Genomic DNA, 20,903 nt, shown 5'->3' with positions numbered 1-20,903 from the left:
TTTATTTTTATACGACTGTGATCTGCAGCAATGTAATCCATGTGACCAATTAAAAAAACGTAAAATGTAAAAGTGAAAGCATGTGTGTCTTTCGGAGTGTTCATCGTGAAATACAATCACACATATAATGCGAAATAAATGATTAATAATTGCCAATGAAGGAAACTATATAAAAAAGCATAGAACCCTGCATTGGAAAAACTGATATGGCAATGGACTAAGTCATTGTGCTGCCGGTTGCAGTGTCATAATGTGTGCGTGTCGTTGTATTCCATTTGTTTTACATAATCATAGAAACGTTGATACTTTTTCAACATATCGAGCCTCTCAACGATAGATCTGCTTCAGCAAATATGCTCTTTAACAACACAAAAATCATTTTTGTTAAATGTCAGACTGGGACTCTTGGTACTGCATCCCACTAAAAGCGCTAATATGACGGCAAGAAGACGAAAACTCAGACTGAGATAGCCCTATCTGTGTGTTTTCGTCTTCTTGTTGTGATTTTATCGCTTTTAGAAGGGTGTATTTTTTATACTCTTCTGTGATTTTTTGTCTGGAGTCCAAGTGTGGCTACTTGAGTTCTTGATGGGACGGTACTCGGCCAAAGGTACTTTAAGTATGTACAAAGTACACGATTTAAAATGTACTTAAAGTACAAGTACACAGAAATGTATTTTGAAGTAAAGTACAAGTACACAGAAATGTACTACTTGACTACTTGGTACTTCAAGTACTGCCCATCACTGCTCTAGGAATGACGAGGGACCACATGCAACACTCGATACAGTTGTCGTGAGCAGAAACCGAGATGATAACCGCGAACAGAGTTGTAAAGCCCAGAAAATATTGCGGCGAAAGAACACCGGAGAAAAGTGCAGCGCCGACGAGCCCGTCAAAACAAATCTCTTGAACGATGAATGCACGTAGTTCTTACCCGACATTTCCCGGCAATTGCAGCTGGAGCGAACGACAACAGACGCAGAGATCCACACCGCACGAACACTTGGGAGTGTCTGCCCGCGGCAGATAGAAACCGGAAGAGCAAATAAGTAGTGGAAAGGGAATTGGTTTGCGCTGAGAGCGAGAGATAGCTGTTTCAAGGACAACTCATGTGCAGAAAGCGCCGAAACGTTCAGTCGTCGATGATTGATAAATGGTCGCACTAGCAACATACGCCCCGGAAAACATATGTTGCGTGGACCAATGAATATACAGCAAAATAAATTCAGCGCATCAGGTTGTGTTCCAATCAGACGAAGATTTCGTCTGTACGATACTGTCGACGTTAACACTAATTCATTCTAATGCCGTGAAACTTCCTTATCTTGAACACGCGGTACACCTGAAATGCGTCCCACTTAGGGACGGAAACACAAACAATGGAAAAGAACATAGCTGTGCTGCCAGAAATGTCCTCCTTCATCAACTTCTGGTTATTAGTGGCACCTGAAACCTGTTACCCACTCTTCACTTAAAAGTATTGCTGATTTTGGTAGATTCAATTCAGTGCGGATTCCACTCAATGGCATTACCTTTGGAGCTTTTCGATCAGCATGCTGCTTGCTTGAGAGTTTCAGTGAGGTTTCAGAGACTTTGAGAGTTCAAGAACTTGTCTCTCAAGTGTTAGCCCACTTTTGATCACCTTGGTATGGTGCACATATGGCTCTAGAGTCTAGACCAACCGAATGCAAGTGCTCACACTAAAGAATACTTACAATGTAGACTGACAGTACACCTGTTTGGACTCCAAAAACAACAACAACAAAATACTGAGCATGAGAGAATTGATGTTCTGAGGCTGGAACAGTATAGGAAAGAAAAAAGGTGAGAGTGAAGGGCACTAGCTCGTTCTGAATATTTTCGGTGCAAAGATGGCTGAGATTTGAATTTAACCTAACCTGGATTTAGAAATGCAAACATCTAACTTGGACTGACTTAATAATAAACTAACCAACACGCTGTTCCGACGTGACCGCCCTGCTAAGCCAAACGGCCGCTAAAATGTGGCTCTCCTTCGCTAAAACGTCTTGCACAGACATTGAGAAGTTGTGAATTAAGTGGTTGAGTTATGTCGGACATGATATATAAGCTTACGAAGGAAACAAGCATTCTCTTTGGCTGTCCTTGTTTCGGGATTGGGAATTTCGGAACCGGGATTTTTTTTTTTTTTTTGTTAGCTGAGCTTCTTTTTCAGTTGCCTAAGTTGTTTCAAATCGATCTAGGAAACCCATCAGTGAAGAGGGTGAGGTGAGAGGCCGTCCACTTGCAGGCACGCCTGAAGCGTCTTTGTCAGGACTTGCATCCATGGGGCGTTCTTACAGGATTTTTTTCAGGGGGGAGACAGCAAAATGCTTCCAGGGAGGGGGGGGGCAGCAAAACGTGCAACCACCTCACTTCCTTCCCAAGCGACGGACGCTGCGGACTGTGCGTGTGTTCACGGTTCATATTATTATGACATCTGAGAAAAAATCATGACCTATGAATAAAGAGTACAGACTTTTCAGTAGTGACCTCTTGGTACGCACATGCCTCCGTTACCAGGACCTTCAAGGGAGAGATTTAAAAACCCACTACAATATTTGACCACTGAAATTCACGAATTTTCCATGTCTGTCCAAGTCGGTTTAACGAACGAAAGCCACAATGAGCGCCCGTTAGGCTTAGCAGGGCGGACACGACTGAACAGCACGTTGATTAGTTTATTATTAGGTAGTCCAAGTTCACTGATTGTATTGCGGTGTCCAGGTTAGTCTAAGTTCGCTGTTGGCAGTTTCCCGCGCGCGACTGTGCATTTTATAGCCAGATAACATTTATTTACTAGTTTATTCTGCAACGGAGATTTCGATCACTTTATTTCGAGGTACACCCAACTTCAGCTAACATAAAAAAGTCAAGTACGTAAATGAGCGCCATAAACGAGAAATAAAATCACATCACATAAAAATGCAAAATAAAATTACATATAAGTGCGGTGAAAAAGGTGGTGAGCAAATGTCCTGCCTCAGCAGTTTTTTAACTTTTTTTCTTTTGTGTGTGTGTGTGTGTGTGAGCAATTTTCCGGTGAGCAGCCGTCCTGGGTCCCAAGGCCCTATCTCACCATTATATTTATTTTCATTTCATTTCATTTTATTGCATATGAAGGCGTCCTAAGGGGCATTATATCAGGGGGAGGGCATGGAACAACAACGAAGGCCCACAAGAAGAAAAGACCCACACATAAATGAGATAAGCACTTCCGCGTAAGAAGCGTACACAGTCAAAATATAAAAATGTACATGTACAATCAAACTGAAAAAAAACTCTGTAATGGCAGCTTCAAAGTGAGGTCTAGAACTGATGGATACAATGTGAGAAGGTAGCTGATTCCAGTCTTTGATGTTTTTCGGTAATTAAGAAGAAAGAAAGGTGGTAGTTTTGCAACGATAACATCCAACCTTAAGTAGATGATCTGTTCGGCGGAAGATGTAGTCAGGTTCAGGTAGGAGGGATGATTTAAGTAGGTGACTAGAATAGTATATTTTATGGAACAAACCAGCCGGGAAATATGACGCCTTTTAGACAAAAGTGAAAGCCCTACAGAAGATTTGAGGGATGAGACACTCGTGAAGCGAGAATAATTAGTGCAAATGAAGCGGGCAGCCCTATTTTGAATGCCTTTGATGGAGGTAACAAGAGAGGATATGTGCGGGTCCCAGATTGCAGACGCGTATTCCAGCTGTGGACGTACAAGCGTAGTGTAGGCCAGGCGCTTTACTTTGGACGGAGCCAGAGAAAGGGAACGACGCAAAAGGCCTAGAGAGCGATTGGCGTCCAATATTATCTTGTTGATATGGGCCTTCCAAGAAAGGTCGGAAGAGATAATAACGCCAAGGTATTTTATGGATGAGACTGATTCCAAAGGTAGTCCTGATAATGTGTAAGTATTAACCGTATGAGCTTTACGTCGAGAGAAGTGCACATGCTTACATACATCTATATTTAGGGTCATGCACCAGGTCGAGCACCAAGAGGCAATCTTCTCAAGATCAGATTGTAATGCACAAGTGTCATCACTGTCAGATAGTGTGCGGCAAACAACGCAGTCATCTGCAAACAACCGAATCTGAGAAGTTAAGGATACCGGGAGGTCGTTGATAAAAGTTAGAAAAAGCAAAGGGCCTAAAGCGGAACCTTGAGGGATTCCGCTGAGTACGGGGGCGGGAAGAGAAAGGCCGTCATTGACTACAACTCTTTGGTACCTGGAGGATAGGAAACCGCGCAGCCAGGAAAATACCAGGGGACCTACGAGGGGCGTTCAAGTCAAACCGGGACTTTCTGTCTCCTGAGTGTACACATGGTTCGCGCTACTTCTTTTTCGTCATTTTCACACGGGAAAGGCCTCCGCGTTCACCACGTGGTGGTCCAAAGTTTGAGCAAAACAGAAGACACGTGCTGGACAAGATGGTCCACAACGAGGTGAGCGAGCACATCGGACAGTGAATTGTCATGAAGTTTCTCGTGAATGAAGGCGTAAAGTCATCTGAAATTCACAGAAGACTTCAGGCGCAGTATGGCCACGATACACTTAGCCGCAGCAAAGCGTTGGAGTGGTGCAAACGGTTCCGAGACGGGCGTACACTAGTGCAGGACGATCCCAGCCGGGGCGGCTCAGAGCCCAGTGTCAGAGTTCCTGAGAACATCCAACTTGTGGAGCGCCTGATCCTCAAGGACCGACGGATAACGTGTGTCGAACTGGCTCGAAAGGCGGACCTTTGTGTGGGAACGTTGAACACTCTCATTCATGAACACCTGCAGTTTCGGAAAGTCGGGCCTCATCACCAAAGGAGTCCTCCTCCTACAGGACAATGCACGCCCGCATACCGCGCATCTCACGACCAGTGATTTCCCCAGAAATTCACTGCTGGGGCGGTGCCGAGCTTTCAAGGGAGGGGGGGTTAGGCTTGGTGAAGGTTCCGCTTACGGAATTTTCCTTAGACACGGGAAGAATTGTGGCATAATGGTGACATATGTGCACAGCTTTCCCGTTTTATTTGTACATGTTAGAACACAGTACATTAGAATACAGATTCATTATGAACGGCATTTCAACATTAAGATGCATATTGAGACGACCGACAAAGAAAAAAGACTAGCACCTTGTCTCACGAAGTTCAATGAATACCTAGCAACCAATGGTGAAAACCTTAGACGAAAAAAGAAAAATACCTCGCTTGATTGAGTTGGGCGCAAATGGTTCATGATCCAGTGAGTTTGCGTGTCCGCAAGCATTTCTGCTCGTATATGCGTGCAATATATGCATACTGAACAGTCACTTTCAAATGCTTTTGGACAAATGCATGGTACGATCATCTGCATGGCTGTGGTCCTACAGCCCAAGTTTGACAGTACAGGATGTAATTCCCTGCGCCGGACTCACTACCAGCTAGAACGTGCTGGTGGCCGAGTTGGTTGCGGTCACCTCTGAAATTTCAGGGGGGGGGGGTGTTGCAAAAATGCAGGGAGGGTGTACACCCCCCTGAGGGGGTTGTAGGGAAATCCCAGCTCACGACACGCACCTTACAGGAACTTGGCTGGGAGTTGCTGCCACATCCCCCTTACAGTCCACACCTCGCCCCCAGTGATTTCCATCTCTTCAGGCCACTGAAGGCGTTCCTCGAGGGTCGAGATTGGCCGAGGGCTGGAGATTACGTTGAAAAATAAAACTAATTTCTCGCCTGTAAGTTCATTTTACTTTTGCGGAAAATGAAAAGTCCCGGTTTGACTTGAACACCCCTCGTAAGTTAAGTTGGGACAATTTCACAAATAACCTTTGATGGGGAACACGGTCGAAAGCTTTACTGAAGTCTAGAAATAGAGCATCAGTTTCGACGTTCTTCTCTAAGTTTATGTGTATGTCGTTAGTGAAAGAGAGGAGTTGAGTTTCGCAAGAGAAGTACTTTCGAAAGCCGTGTTGGCCATTGAAAAAGAAATTAACCCTATCAAGAAATGAAGGTATATGAGAGTGAATAATGTGTTCTAGAACCTTGCAACAGGTGGACGTCAGAGAAATTTTTACAGACTTGGTCAGTGTGTGCCCGCTTTTCGACGTCTCTCTATATTATCGGTTGTTTTTCATGATGTACATCATGTATTCTAATAATAAATCGTTGCTTAAAGGGCAACGGAAGCGAAATTCGTCAATTTCAAGAAAAAGTATGAGCAATGTGCAAATTTTACGTATAATTACGATTCACCAGTATTTTGTGAGTACGGTCTACGGATAGGCATATTTATACATCGCCTACGCAGCGCACTCGCTGCCGCAAAGCATTGCGCGAGAAGCTGAGGAGCGCGCTATGTCAGGTGTTCCCGCGCTCCATTCACTGAGATAAATGTATCTGTCGTTTGGACGGGCAGGTACCCGACATTAGTACCCCAGCACCCCCGTTGTGCAATACGGGTACCTCTGTTAAACGATGAATGTGGTGCATCTGTGTTATTACGACCGAGCTGTTACTTCTACAGATGTACCCGTCTTCCTTGAATAACAGAGCCCTGATGATATAATGTATCCTACCTATCATTCATGCGAACTGCCCGTTTTCAATTAATAACGGAGCAGTCAAATCTGTTCGTGTTATGAATGTTGTCTTCCATTTAAAATGGGTATGCGAAAAATTTTACGTGGGCCTCCGCTCACACACAATTTTCGCAGGCCTGTTCTAGTTGATATTTGACTCTGTGTGGGGCATCACTGAAATGCTAAAGTGTGAGAAGCAACGATGACGACCAATTCATTTTGTTCAAGTTTTCTTACATCTATGTATGAACGTGCATTGGAGTCGTCCTCCCGAGCCCTGGAGACGCACCTCAAGATAAATAAATTATCTAAGTTTATCTTAGTTCAATGAAATCTGCCTAAGCAAAAATAAATTATTTGAGAGACGAACCGTAGGGCAAACCCGAAGTAACACCACCACTGAATCTGTGGCCGACAAATGCCAGTTAACAGAACTGACTAAAAGGTAGATAATCACACATAATCATCATCACACGGTCCATCATGTGGTTTACAGCCGTTGCCGCTTGCCTGTGTCTAATCCCTGGCTCGAGGTACGAGCATACTGTAATGACATTGAGATATGTGGGCAGGCGTAATGCACAGGACTCGCCATGTTCATGAACGTTACTGCGAATCTCTCGAAGTGTAACGGTGATGGCATCCTTAGCGTAGATGGCAACTCCGGCCTTTCGGTATCCAGGACGTTTGGCTGCAGTGGTGTAGGAGAACCCCTTGATTGGAATGGGCACATCGTGATCTATAGCAGTCTCTAAGAGTCTAAAGATAACAGAACTCACGTGTTGTTCCCCGCTGTCTTTGTTGTTTTCGTGCAAGCAGCTCCTATGATAGTATCTCTGTTAGGCACGTAGCCGAGCAATCATATAATCCTGCTGTTAATTAACTTTCAATGTGTATCTGTTGGCTGCCTACGTCAAGGACACTTTTGAAGAACGACATTCGCATTTGGATCCCTCAGTGGGGACTACGGGACTTTCTGGGTCGTCCAGAGCCAGCGTCCTTTTCAAACCCTGGGAACGGCCGGCTGGGAGTCGTGGAAAGCGGGTCAGCCGGACCAGTAAGCCTTTGTCACCCACTTCGGAGAAAGCTACGTTTGAAAGCGAAAGTTTCCCATATCAGCTCATGTTCACGTGTAAACTTTGACGCCATTTTCTAATTCTCTGATTGGTGAAGGAGGTGTGGCCTTTGCGTTAAAAGGCGACGCTTCTTGACCACTGGGGTTGATTGTCGGTGGCCGATGTGCAATCATATGTTGTAAATAAATGTAAATATTTGTTTGACTGTTGACTGCATCTGCGATTCCGTTCTTCAAGCAAGGTGTCGGCACACTCCGGGATTTTGGCCGACGAATATGTCATCATCGCTAGGCCCACCCCGAGGAGGAACTTAACTGGCGCAGTCGACAGGGTTGTGCCGGCTTTCTGCGACGAAGAGGACACAGCAAGCAACGAAAGAGGCGACAACTACTGCATTGGCGTGTAGGAAGAAATGCCCCGGGAAAAAATGTCCCCAGATAAACATGTCCCTAGGCTGGCGCCTTTATTTAGGAGTCGTCTGCCTTCGGGAAAGTGAAGGGAGCAGTTACAATCGTATTCGCAGAGCTTGAGTCAGGACTTAAATATTTTTGTAAACTACGCTCGGGAATTTAGCAAGCTCACGCCAATGTCCCGAAGGTAAATTCTAGCAGAAAATAAAGAGTGCTTGATGCTGATGGAATTAGGTACACATTTACTCATTCATATTATATGAATCATATATTAACCCACCTCCCAAGCACGCACTATTCATGATACTACTTTCACGTACTCATTTATCAAGGAAACAGCGGCAGAAATGTACACATGTTCATCCATTCTCTTCGTGTGCATTAAAACCGTGCGGTTCTTCCGATTCCGCGAAGAAACTGCTCGATGGTTTTCTCCTGCCCCACGTACTGCATACAAAGGTTTCGAAGCCTTGTTTGAAGATTCACGGTCGTCAGTTTTACATGCTTCTTATGACGTATTCCCTCCGCCTCTTGATGAAATGCCGTTGACACAGCAGCTGAGTCCATGCGCAGAGCAGCAACAAACCTGTGAACTGATGGGTGGCTGTGACCCACAAGGCTACCGAAGCTACGGTTCCAGGCTTCGGAATAGTTAATCGCCCGATGTCCGTTTCCGACAGTAGCATCGTGAAAGTTCCAGACATGGGGCGTAAGCTGTGGTGTTACCCTCCTCAGCACCACATTGCCATTCCTGCGAGTTACGCTGCGAAAAGATCCTGACACGTAATACGTCTCGAAGTAGTACACCAGCTCGGCGCCGTCTACTGGCTGGACTGTCTTCAGGAAACGAAGTCCATCCTCCACTTCCTCAACTGGGAGAAACGCTAGTCCATCGAGCATTCCCACAAGAACCCTGTACCTTTCTCCATGTAGACTGCGTCATGTGAAAGAAGCATCCTTGAGTTTTCACGTCGCTTCCGATGACTTCCTTCGCCGCATTCATTGACGCCTTTTCGAAGTCTGTAACGACGATTTCGGGGTAACATCTCATTACGGCCGAGGTCTCATTACGGCCGAAAGTCTCATTACGGCCGCAAATCCTTTAATCCCCAAGTGTCTCGTTACGGCCGAAGATGTCTCATAACGGCCAAAAAGAAAAAAGAAGCATCCACCATATTAGCTGTGTATACATACTGTGTTTTATGCTTCCCAAAATGTGTCCGAGGCGGTGTGCCCCCACGGCTTGTGTCACACACAATGGTTCATGCACACAATATTACGACAGTGTTTCATGCATCCCTCGTGAAAATCGAGAAAAATGTTTTTATTGTCATATGTGTCGCACGATATTTGTATGTGTTATGCCATTTTCTCTCAGTATTCAAGCAACGTCCTACTCGTTGGTTCTGTGAGCAAACTGTGTGTGTGTTCTGAAAAGTACTCCACAAGGGAGCCCACTGGGAGCTCCAGGAGCCACACGACATATGACCATGATCTTCTACCCACTAGCTGCTTTCTACAATTTACGTCCACCTGAAATTTAAAAAAAGTACATAAAGCACTGAACAAAATGACATATGCTCTTTTTTGATGATGACCATAAGACATATGCCGTCAAGCAGACTTTTTTTCCATATATTCAAAACATATTCAAGAATTATGGACAACAATTACAATTACGTCATAATAATGCAGCTTCATAGCCAGGAAAATATTTCAGGAGGTGTTTTATGAGGCTTGACATGGGATGGAGGAGTCCCCCTGGTCAGTGCTTTATCCAGACCCCCTACACCCCCCCTAACTTTTTTGCCTGTGCACCCCCTACAGGGGGTGCCCTTCAGCTTCAGATACGTCTGTAATGATATGTTAAGCTGTAATGATGTAACTATAATCATGACCTCCCCCCACAATTTTTTCCAACACCCCTCTCGTGCTTGGGATTCTGGATAAACCACTGCCCCTCGTTCATTTTCGTGGGGCACTACATTAGAGCTTATGCCACTGCACTGACGTCACAATGTTATAACTGTGTGTCACTCTGGGCATTCGGAATTCCTCTAAGCTACAATACGTAAATTCAGAATATCCGAAGGGTAAGCATCAGATGTTACCTGCAGGCTTCATGCTGAAACGGGTGTACGCAAAACACTTCCGCCGTGGTCGGCGACGTCGTTAGTGTAATCATACACGCAAGACAATTGCGGGCACATGGAGTAGTCGCAGCAACCTGAAAACGATACATTTTCTTGTTATATATGAGTAATCAAAAATATACATTCCCACATGTTTCGTTTTGTCGTTTGTAGGAAGCGCTAGTAAGGGAACAGCACTTGGTTGGTCACATGCAAGCCACAATGCGAGAGGTGCCGATATTTCGATTACGCGATCAAAAATTAAAAGTCTAGAACCATGCACACTTCCCCATGCAACTACTTCCCCAGCATCGTGAGACATGACACCCATGACATGACAACATGTATTCACTTATAGTGTAATGTGAAATGATATGCAGGAATGAAAAAGATGCCAACATACCTGTAATCCAGTGTCCCATAAGTTTGATTCGATTTTCTGGCAGCTACCATGAAGAGCAAATCCACGATTCACAAGTTTCGTTTCGCCATTTTCATTGCTGTTAATTTCGCAAGCGGCAAGCAATCCCACGTGACCTCCTTTGGATCAGTGAGAATTACTCGCATCATAAAACAACAACAACAACTTTATTTTCGGCCTTGGAGAGTGGGGAGTTTCATCGCAACAGGCGATACTCTACCCCATTGCTGGGTGGAATGGGGGGAATAAAATAACGAGCCCCTTTACAATAGCGATCGAAGTCCGATGGTGTCCAGAAATGTCAGAAGAGCTTTGAGCGCAGAGCCTTGCTGGGCTGGATTGGGCCAGGGACCAAGCACTTTCGGTAGGGAGAAAGGGCGAGAGTCCAGCTGACGAAGAGACTCGGAGAGTGTGGTTCGGGAAGGTTCGTAGTGAGGGCAATGAAGAAGAATGTGCTCCAGATCCTCAAGAGCACCACAGTGGCAGCAGGTGGGAGAATCAATTTGTCTCAAGCGGTAACGCCACTGAGCTGTAAAGGCCACATCGAGGCGCTTGCGGTGGATTAATGCAGCATCCTGACGAGATGTGTTTCGTGGCATGCGGAAAGCGAGCGTGGGATCAACTCTGTTCAACATAGAGGGGGGAAGAATGTCGGTTGTCCGTTGGCGGGAAGCCAGGGGTGTCACTAGACGTCGCAGAATTGAACGGCGGTCTCCTCTGAGCAGAACAATACGGGTCCGGTTCCGATACGAGAGTGCTGCTTCTGCGGCGCTGTCGGCCTGCTCGTTCCCCACGACACCACAATGGGCTGGAACCCACTGGAGAACTAGCCTGTGGCCTGCGGCGTAGATAGTGTGGTAAGCCATTAACACGTCTGTGACTAGGGGTGCGGATGGGCCTCGTATGCCGGAATTTTCAATTGCTTGAAGTGCAGATTTGGAGTCTGTAAAGACTGCCCATTCCCGGGGTGGAAAATCAGCGATGTGTTGTAGAAAGAAAAGGATGGCATAGAGTTCCGCAGCTGTGGAGGAGGTTGGATGTGAAAGGCGTCTTCCGTGCACGACGCCTTCGGATGGAATGACGAAGGCTGAGGCGGACTTGTTGTTTCGGGATGCGCCATCAGTATATGCTGCCGTAAACGTAGAAAACTTCTCGTCTACCAGAGCATGAAAATGGGCTCGGAGGACTTGAGGGGGGACCTGATCTCTTCTTTGCAGAAGGTTTGGGAGGCGTACAAAAGTGGGCGGTACCGGTAGAGACCAGGGGGCTTCCGGCGGTATAGTGTCCTTAGTTATGAAGCCAGTGAGAGTCTGGCGTGTCCTCTGCGCTACTCGATAGAAGTCGCTTCCAGGGCGGTATCGAATTTTCCTGAGTAGCGGGTGGCGGGGAATGTGAGCACGCAAACGGAGGTAGTGCCGAGCCGTTTCCCGTTCACGGAGAACTTCAATCGGGAGCTCACCAGCTTCAGCCAGTACTTGCCGTGTTTCAGCCATCCTTGGAACTCCGAGGCATCGACGAAGGCTTCGAGCAAACAGGGACCGAAGTGTATTTAATGAAGTTGTTGATATCCTGTGCAGAATAGGAAGGCTGTAAAGCACAGTTGCCCTCACCAATGCCGCGTGAACCGCGAGCAGGGAACGCTGATCACAGCCCCATCCTGAGCCAGAAAGATGTTGGATTGCGGGGAGCCATCGCTGCACTTTAGTTTCAATGTGTTTAATGTGCCGAGCCCAGGGCAAGTCCGAGTCGATTACCACGCCAAGGAAGCGGTGAAAGCGTACTGGTTCTAGCTTCTTTAAACCAAGCCAAAGTGGGAAATTGGCCATAGCTTTACGCGTGAAAGGGAGCTCGACACACTTTTCGGGTGAAAGGTCCATCCCGAGGTGCGTCAGGTACGTATGGATATTGTTTAAAGCGAGCTGCAGGCGGCGCTGGAGAGCCGGGCGTGATTTTCCTACTGTCCAAAGGGCGACGTCATCTGCATACACGGAGAACGACACTTTGCGAGGAATTACTGATTGTAGGCCGGCCATCACCACGTTAAAGAGTGTCGGGCTGAGAATGCTTCCTTGGGGGACTCCTTGGGGAACAGGATGCTGAGGGCTTTGGCCTTGGGACGTACGGACAGCGACAATTCGGTCCGTAAGGAAGTCTTGGAGCCAGATGAAGAGCCGAGCGGATACTCCAAACGAGCGCAAGGCGTGCAGCACACAAATGTGCGAGACGGTATCATAGGCGCGGTTGATGTCGAGGAAGACCGATCGGACGATCCGTCTATGCGCTCGAGCATGTTGAACTGTAGAGACTAGGTCGAGAACATGAAGGTCGAGGACTCGCATCATGAACATATATGTTCATCTCAGCGCAAATCACGTTTTGCATGCTATAGAAGGAGGGGGGATCAATACTCTTCCTTTCGTGTTTTGATATCTTGTTGTTTTGCTACTCTCACTTTGGAGTTCGGATGGTGTCTAGCAATGTTGGGTACCTCGTTTCTTGTGTGAGCAAGTGGTACGTTGCTGTTTACGACGTGTTCATATATCGATTTGTAGTGCTGTAATGTGCAAATTAGCGGACTTTATAGCGGCTCTCTATTTTCCGTCGTTGTCTTTCGAGCAGCGCCTGTTTTTCCGGTAAAAATCGAGTTGAATGAATCGCCACAGCCCCAACGTATATCGCGCAGTGTTGACCAAGACCAAGTCAAGCAGGAATTCTGGTGAGTAATGCTTTCGTAGATTGTCTGGCTTAGTAGTGTGCTGTCCACACATAGTTGGATTCTCATACGAGTAAATTTAAATGAATCAAAACAGCCGAAGTACCTGTAATAGATGTACCTCGGTATCTGTTCGTGGGTTTGCGCCGTTTCTAGTTGGTTGCGCGTTTAGGAACAACAAATTTATTCGAAGACTATAAGATACCGACAATGCATCACCGTACAGCAGCATTTACTCGTATCATTGTGAGCCATATTTAATTTGTTAAAATTTGTGGTCGTATTTCTTCAAAAATAAAAGTGCAAGTCGGTGTACTTAAATTGATCTCCTTGAACTGCTTACGTCGAACGTCTGCAAATGTTGTACTTATGTGCCTTCGCGCACCATACTAGGCACAAAAGCATATCTGATTAGAATAAATACTTCAAGAGGAAGTCATTCAAATACATTGTTATTTATAGCTGGTTTTCCATTCCAGGCATGGTATGTGGCTGCACGGAGGATTCTGAAAAAGAAAAACAACAACATGGCTAATAGGATGTTGCTGCCCAGGGAGTCCTGGCCGAAGAGGTGAGCTGTTAAGATCATCATAAGGTTCTGTTGTGAAGTGAGAAATTTTGTAGTAGTGCACGAATGTTAATTCGTGCACTACTTTTATAAAAAAGAAACCAGAAATGGAAAGTTATGCATGCATCATTTCATGAATTGTAATGTATTACTATTTGATATTCACATGTTTCCATTAAGGGAATGAACTACTGAACCTATATTCATATCATGGTCATGCTCTGTGTTTACTTGGAAGTCACATTTTTAAGGCTTGTCATTCTTTTGTCTAAATGAATATTTATGTTAACCTTGTATGAAATAACAGACACACATCAACACGTGTGCAGCTTGTGCACATTAAAACGAGCCATGTAGAGACAAATGCTTGTTTTTTTTTTTAATATTCTAGCCTATTCATGGTTGCTCTTCGCTTCTTGCAGGTTTACTCATTCCAGAAGCAAGAATTGTATCATTGTAAGGCGAATGGAAATAAACTGACGTCGACTGAGATAGGTGCTCTGTCATGGCCAATGACTGTAGGATGGCTCCAAAAGCGTCACAACAAAGCCAATATTCATCCAGCTCTCTACAAGTAGCTAACTCCACATAGTATAGCCTGCTTCACAGCAACATCAACACTACCTTGTGGGAGTACACATTACACAATATGTTGCATTGTGCTGTGGTATGATAACATACCGTTTGTCTCGCATTATGTGTATATAAATATGATAAGGGCCCTAAGGGCACAGTGCATGGATTATACCCTGCTGAATATATATCCATACCTGGCTGCGACATTGCATATCAATGCAGGTTACAATACACATTTTCACATTTGGCCGTTATGAGACATCTTCGGCCGTAATGAGACTGCCTTCGGCCGTATTGAGACTTTGGCCGTAATGAGACACTTGGGGATTAAAGGATTATCGGCCGTATTGAGACTTTCGGCCGTATTGAGACTTCGGCCGTAATGAGATACAATCCGATTTCGGTATCCGGAGTGACACCAAGGGAGGTACACTTCGACGACACAGCTCGGAGTAGCTCCTCGTAACATGCCAGCGTTTTCTTCTCTATAAGTGCATATACGACAGGCACCGCCGCTTCCCCAAGAGCGACGAGAATGACGTCATAGCTGAGTGAAATGTTTCGGGGCGACGTCGAAGGTACCGTTCATGAACCAGTAGTCACTGTGAGCTAGAGCACGTAGACAATCTTCTGTTCCGAAGACGAGCAACCGCGTATCAGCCGCTGGTCCATTGTCGTGAAACAGAAACAGCTCCGGCTGGGTACCGCCGGTAGCATAGAGTTAATATAGGAAGACTCTAGAGAACGTACTTGGCGCGCCGTCAATGGGATTCTCCTATCCCCGAGTGTGACCGCCCGGGCGCAGCCATCCGTTGGTCATGGACAGTGTTAGCGGACGAATTTCAGCCCCCTAACTACAGCGGAGCTGTCCCGTTTGTTGCCAACACTGTGCCGTCACGTGGGATGACAAACTGTGGAACGAGCCGATGGAGGCAACGGCGTCCACCGTAGGAAGCGAGGCCCGCCGTGTAACTGCGTTGAGAACGCACGAATCTTCGGGATACGTGCAGAATTGAGTAGTGCTATCGGAATCACAAGGTAAACGTTGCCATATCAAACGTGAATCATATCTTATCTATCAGATTACCTGCGACACCGCCAACCCTTTGCTTTCCACCGACACAGATGAAGATGTTTACCGCCTATGACGTGTTGAAGTGGCGTTTGTATGCTTTGCGAGCGAAATCAATAAATCGTTACCCATCGTAACAAATGTAGGCATGTATTTCCGAAGGCAACAGAATTCCAAATATGAATACACTACACACAGTAAACCGCCATTTTCCTGCTGCTCCGCAAACCAACGGAAACCGGAAATGGCAAAACCGAAACCACCCGCCATTCCACGCTCTGGTCTGTCGAGTTTCGTGATAATAAAGTGGTGAACGAACGGCAGCACACAAGCAAGTGATGTAGTTAAAAAATATCCACTGCGTATTTGCTTAACGAATACATATGAGATACGCCCATAGTACGCGGAACTTAGATAGCAAGTGATGCATTTTGGAAAAGGAGCACGTCAAATTTAGCGGAATGAAGCAGCCAATGGAAGGCAACACCTTCCATGACCAACGGATGGCAGCTCCCGTACGGTCACGGTCTTTTGAGCGAGTCCGACCCCCCTGGCCGGTAGTCCTCCACTCCTCCAGCCTCCCTGGATCGGGTGGGTAGCTCAGGGCACGTTGCTGGCGGATGAAACCCTTTATACTGTCCTCTGATGTCATCCGTGCTTTTTCCTCCGCGGTAAGGTCTTGCAGCACTCGTCGCACAACGCTTGCTGGCTTTTCACTCGACACTGCGGTAATTTCCTTTATTTTGTTCCTTGCCTTCAGAACTTACTTAATACCTCAGACTAGGCCTGTTGGTAAGGCATGGCGGAATAAAAGCGCTAAAAACACAAGGATGACGGACACACAGTTAACGTGTTCAGCGCTAACTGTTGTCCTAACTGCTGTGCTAACTGGCTGCGCTAACAGTTCAGCGCTAACTGTGTGTCCGTTGTCTTGTCCTTGTGTTTTTAGCGCTTTTATTTTGCCTTGCCTTCAGAACACTTACTCCAGCGTCGTCTCCCGGGTGGCTGTGTGCCACGCTTACAGAGTAGGTTCCACAGCTTTCGATGACGGCTCCCTTGCATTCATCACGTTTGACGCATCGCCATCGAACCCCAGCCTTCAGGGCCTGCTTGGTATAAACGAAACCGTCAAGTACGAGTTTCTTTGTTCTTTTGTTCGACGAAACGTATTCCATTCTGAAAACTATAAAAAGCACGCATTCTTAAATAAAACTGGGAATAATTAACGAAGTGCGGAATCATGTTTGTAGCGCCCTTGGCAGCGTGAGATAAGTGACGACGTATAAATGTGCATGTTTGGTTTACTTATATAATGCGCCAAACACGTATTCGTATGCAAAGACTTAGATTCGGCTTCCAAAGCGCCTGGAAAGCCGTTCTTAAACAAGGAAAAAAACATGTAACGCACTTGCCTGCAACTGACGCTCCATTTTGACGCTCACTTGTCAACTCAGCCTACGACACCTGACAGCACAGAGCGCCTTCACCTGCACTTGCCAACACAGCCTACGACACTGTCAGGATGAGGTCAGTGTAGCCTCACTACACTTTATTTATTGTTCCCCTCCCTATCTGCCCATGGTACAGGTCACCGTTTGTTCCGCAGGGACATTCTTTCCGGATCCCACCTCCCTATCTCCCCATCGCACAGGTCACCGTTTGTTTCTCTGTCACCTCTTCCCTGGGGACATTTTTTACGGGGATATTCATTCCGGGGACATTGTTTCCCGGGACATTTTTTCCGGGGACATTCTTTCCGGATCCCATTGCATTAAGGACCGGACGGAGACCCAGGGCTTGGACTGCGACGCAGACTTCGTCAGCGGCATCACGCAAGAGGGAGTAGCATCCAAGTGCCTCACGCTCCAGAACAACAGGGTGATGACAACGACAACGCAACAACCCGACCGGAGGACGCAGAACCCGCCGTTCTAGCCACTGGAAGAACTTCGAGTGCCAGGATCACCGGACATCGGAGACCCAAACTCAAGCTCCGGAAGAAGCTACAGGGTAGGTGCTTCTTTGGTTGCGGACTGTAATAAACACTATGACCGAAGGGTATAGCGAGCGCATAGGTGGGGGCGACATGAGGAGCGGGGAGGTGTTGGAGGTAGATGTTGCGTTGATGGCTGCCATCGAAATTGAACATGGCGAGAGTAGAATGAGGGCGTCGGTCGCAGAGGAGTTGAAGTTTCTAGACATGAAACCTCACCTCGCACAACTTGAAGCCGAAACTCGTCGGCTGCGTAACGGAATAGGGACCGAGCCAAACCCAAATTTCGTAGCGGTTCGAAGCCTGTTGAACACGTTGATAATTTCACTACCAAAGATGTCAGAAGATGAGTCATCTGTGCCTGAGTGGATATCATTTGTAGAAAAGGCATTTGATGCTCTAGCCGTACCTAGTCAGTGGGGTGTAGGACTTTTCTATCCGCTTTTAAGTAAGAGGGGCAGGCAGTTATTTGCAAGATTGTCACTGGCTGACCGAAGTGACTTTGAGGTATTGAAACAGGAGATTTTAAAAGGTACAGCGAACCAAAAAACAATCTCAACTGAAATGAACAACCAGGTTGGTAGTGGCAGCGAATTGGAAGCAGTGGTGCACGATGAGTCGTACGTAGAACGTCATAATGCCAGTGTCGGCTATGTTGAACATAGCAAACAGATACAGGCATCAGAACAGGCGGAACGCCCAACAGTACCTCAATGTGAACATTACGCTCAATGTGTGATCCAGAGTTCAGATTCTAACATAAGTACAGGCGACTTGGATATGGCGTGCAAGTGCCCTAAATGTAGCAATGGCGAATGCGGTAATGCGCCAGAGTTCGCGGTACATGTTGCATGTCCGGTGACGACGGACGATATGCCAGAAAACACATTCCAGTGTTTGAGAGAAGGTCAAGTTGGGACAGAGTGTACCGACCAGATCGGAGACTCACTGCCGCATTCAACTGCTTCGCGTGCCAGTATGATAGGAGAAGAGCGCCGCTCTAACATCACGAGCATGGTTGAGCATTCGTATTGTAAACGCAGGCAAGTGATGCAAGTCACTAGCGAGAGTGACGTGTCACGCAACTGTAATGTAGAGGCACACGTGCTGGATGAACGTATCGTGCATTTCAATACATCTGCGGTGGATGATATTGAAAATCCCTGCGAGCGACAGAGGCGGCGACATATCGGTGGAGTGGTACGTGTACTGAACCCGTGCAATAACACGGCTCATTGCGTCACGCGTCACTATGTGACGGGAGTGGTAGGGACGCTTCTCATTGTACCTGGGATCACATGATCGAGGTGAGCAACACCGCGCAGGCCAGAGCGTCTGCTACTGCTTCGGAGATCATAGGCGTTCTCCGGCTGCGTGATGTCCGAAACGGGGGATTTGAGGGCTATCAGCGACACGACCTTGAGTTTTGGGGGCCGCTGACAACACGGGAATAACAAGTGGTTCAGCACGAACCTAACTGTGTGGTGTACAGCGATCCCCATTCAAAGAAGACGACCTCAGGTCAGGAGGACAAAGAACTGCTGCCTACAGCGGTCCCATCGGCTTTTCCTGCATACCCTTCCCAGAAGCAGGCTTCGGAGCCAGCCAAACTTGTGCACGTAGCCGCATGAAGAAGCATCCAACGTGCGACCGACACTGAGTGCCGAACATGGTGCCGAAGCCGACGTTGTGTCTCGTAATATAGACGAGGAGTCACAGATGGAGTTTCATCTCTAGAGTTTCATAAACGACGCGGTGACGGCGACTGCTCAATCTACCATCAAGATCAACGCTGCAGAAATTTCTTGGCTAGCCTTGCGGTGAAACTGGTGTGACACCGCTGATCACACAACGACACCAAGGTAGAGATGGAGGAACTGAGCTTTCCCCGAGCTGTCTATTGCTCTTTAATCCATTGTAGTTATTTCTTGTACTTTCATCCTTCCTTCATTATCTTCACATAATGTTCCACGTGCAGTGGTGTAGGGTACCGCACGACCGCGGTGAAACACCCCATTTCGTCGTCATCATTTATTGTTGTATAACCCTTGATGAGATGTCCATACAGGAGAGTGAATTTAGACGAAAGTGTATGAGTCCCCAGCTGCTACACAAACCACTTTCAAGAAAGGTCTTGAGATTATAACTGAAATATCTCATATGAAATGACGATTCTCAATGAAAACGTGAAGCCCTGAAAGTGGCATACGTAATGACAACTATAATTTCTATGTACCCCGAATTAGAACGCTCTTTTTGGGGATGCGTGATTTTATTTTTTGTACGATAATAAATAATGGCCCGTCATTGTACGTACGTACAAAAAAAAACATGCACTCGTTCACTTAGACATGCTCGTAAGAGGCATTATCATCCGTGAGCGCATTTCGCACGCACCCTCTACCATGTGTTGGAAGAGCGCGATACCTTTGCCAGAAAAGTCTCAGTTACAAAAGAGAAGAAAAGAACGCAGAGAAAACATGTAAACGAGGCTCCAAGGCACAAGTGCGCCACGTTCCTGGGTGCCCTACGTCGTCTCTTCGTCCCCTCGTCCGCGCTGCGTGGCGCCCCCGCAGCTCCAAAACGAAACTCCGCCGCACAGGAATCTCGGCGCTGGCGGCGGGCCGCAGGAGCGAAGCGACGCGCGCAAGTGGCCGTGCCAGTACTATTCGCGACTCCAGCGAAGCCGTAGCCACATGGCGGAGATTTCAAAAAGCTGCGAGTGCAGGTTCGAGATCGCGTCGGGGCAGGGAAGCAGTACAGCGGAACACGTTTCTCCTGCTTATGGACAGAAAGCCGGCAACAAAGAAGGTATCGAAACCGAAAACAGGAATGTTGCAGTACGAATTTCTTCTCAGCATGTTGGAAATACGCCACGCTTTCTTTTCATCATTTCCTAATCAAGAAGGGAACGGAATTCTCATATGTGTTGACCCATCGCACGCTTTCGTGGTCGCCTGTCGCCGCAGTTTCATCTTAATATTAATCTTCGGAATACAGAACAAGGAACCGGCATTTCTTTGTCTTGCTGACATGTATGCATTTTCAAACCTCATGCAAAGTAAACAATATCACCGTACTAATGCGGCGTAGACAAGCATCCACTATGGGTGTTCTCTGCGAGAGAAAGCTTCTGTCTGGTGTCGCACACGTATCAACGAATGACTCGCAAAGATAAAAGTATCAACCAAGTTGTACGTGAATACCAAGAGCAGTGCAGAAAAAGAATACTTCACTGTGCCAGAGCATGTTTACAGCGCTCAGATTTTCGTCACGCAACATATGGCATGTTAAATAATTGCACACGTATGGTGTTAAGTGAAGACAAAGTGTCAGATATACGCGTGTGTACCACGGGATTTAAAAATATATATCGTTCA

At 46.7% G+C, this 20,903-nt stretch overlaps 1 protein-coding gene across 3 annotated transcripts in view; it reads right to left on the bottom strand.

The window, feature by feature from the left end:
* LOC135373261 (methanethiol oxidase-like) overlaps positions 1-1,045 on the bottom strand; it is a 326,674-nt gene extending 325,629 nt beyond the window's left edge. For 2 of the 3 annotated variants that reach the window (XM_064606489.1, XM_064606491.1), the window contains exon 1: positions 938-1,044. In XM_064606489.1, coding sequence (XP_064462559.1) covers positions 938-944 — 7 coding nt within the window. In that variant the 5' untranslated portion in view covers positions 945-1,044. Of the gene's footprint in view, positions 1-937 lie in introns of all 3 variants that reach the window. The other variant, XM_064606490.1, reaches the window with a different exon arrangement.
* Between the last annotated feature and the right edge of the window lie 19,858 nt (positions 1,046-20,903).

Source organism: Ornithodoros turicata, unplaced genomic scaffold (genome assembly GCF_037126465.1).
Source record: "Ornithodoros turicata isolate Travis unplaced genomic scaffold, ASM3712646v1 Chromosome23, whole genome shotgun sequence".
Taxonomy (NCBI): domain Eukaryota; kingdom Metazoa; phylum Arthropoda; class Arachnida; order Ixodida; family Argasidae; genus Ornithodoros; species Ornithodoros turicata.
This window is presented reverse-complemented; position numbering and strand designations above follow the sequence as displayed.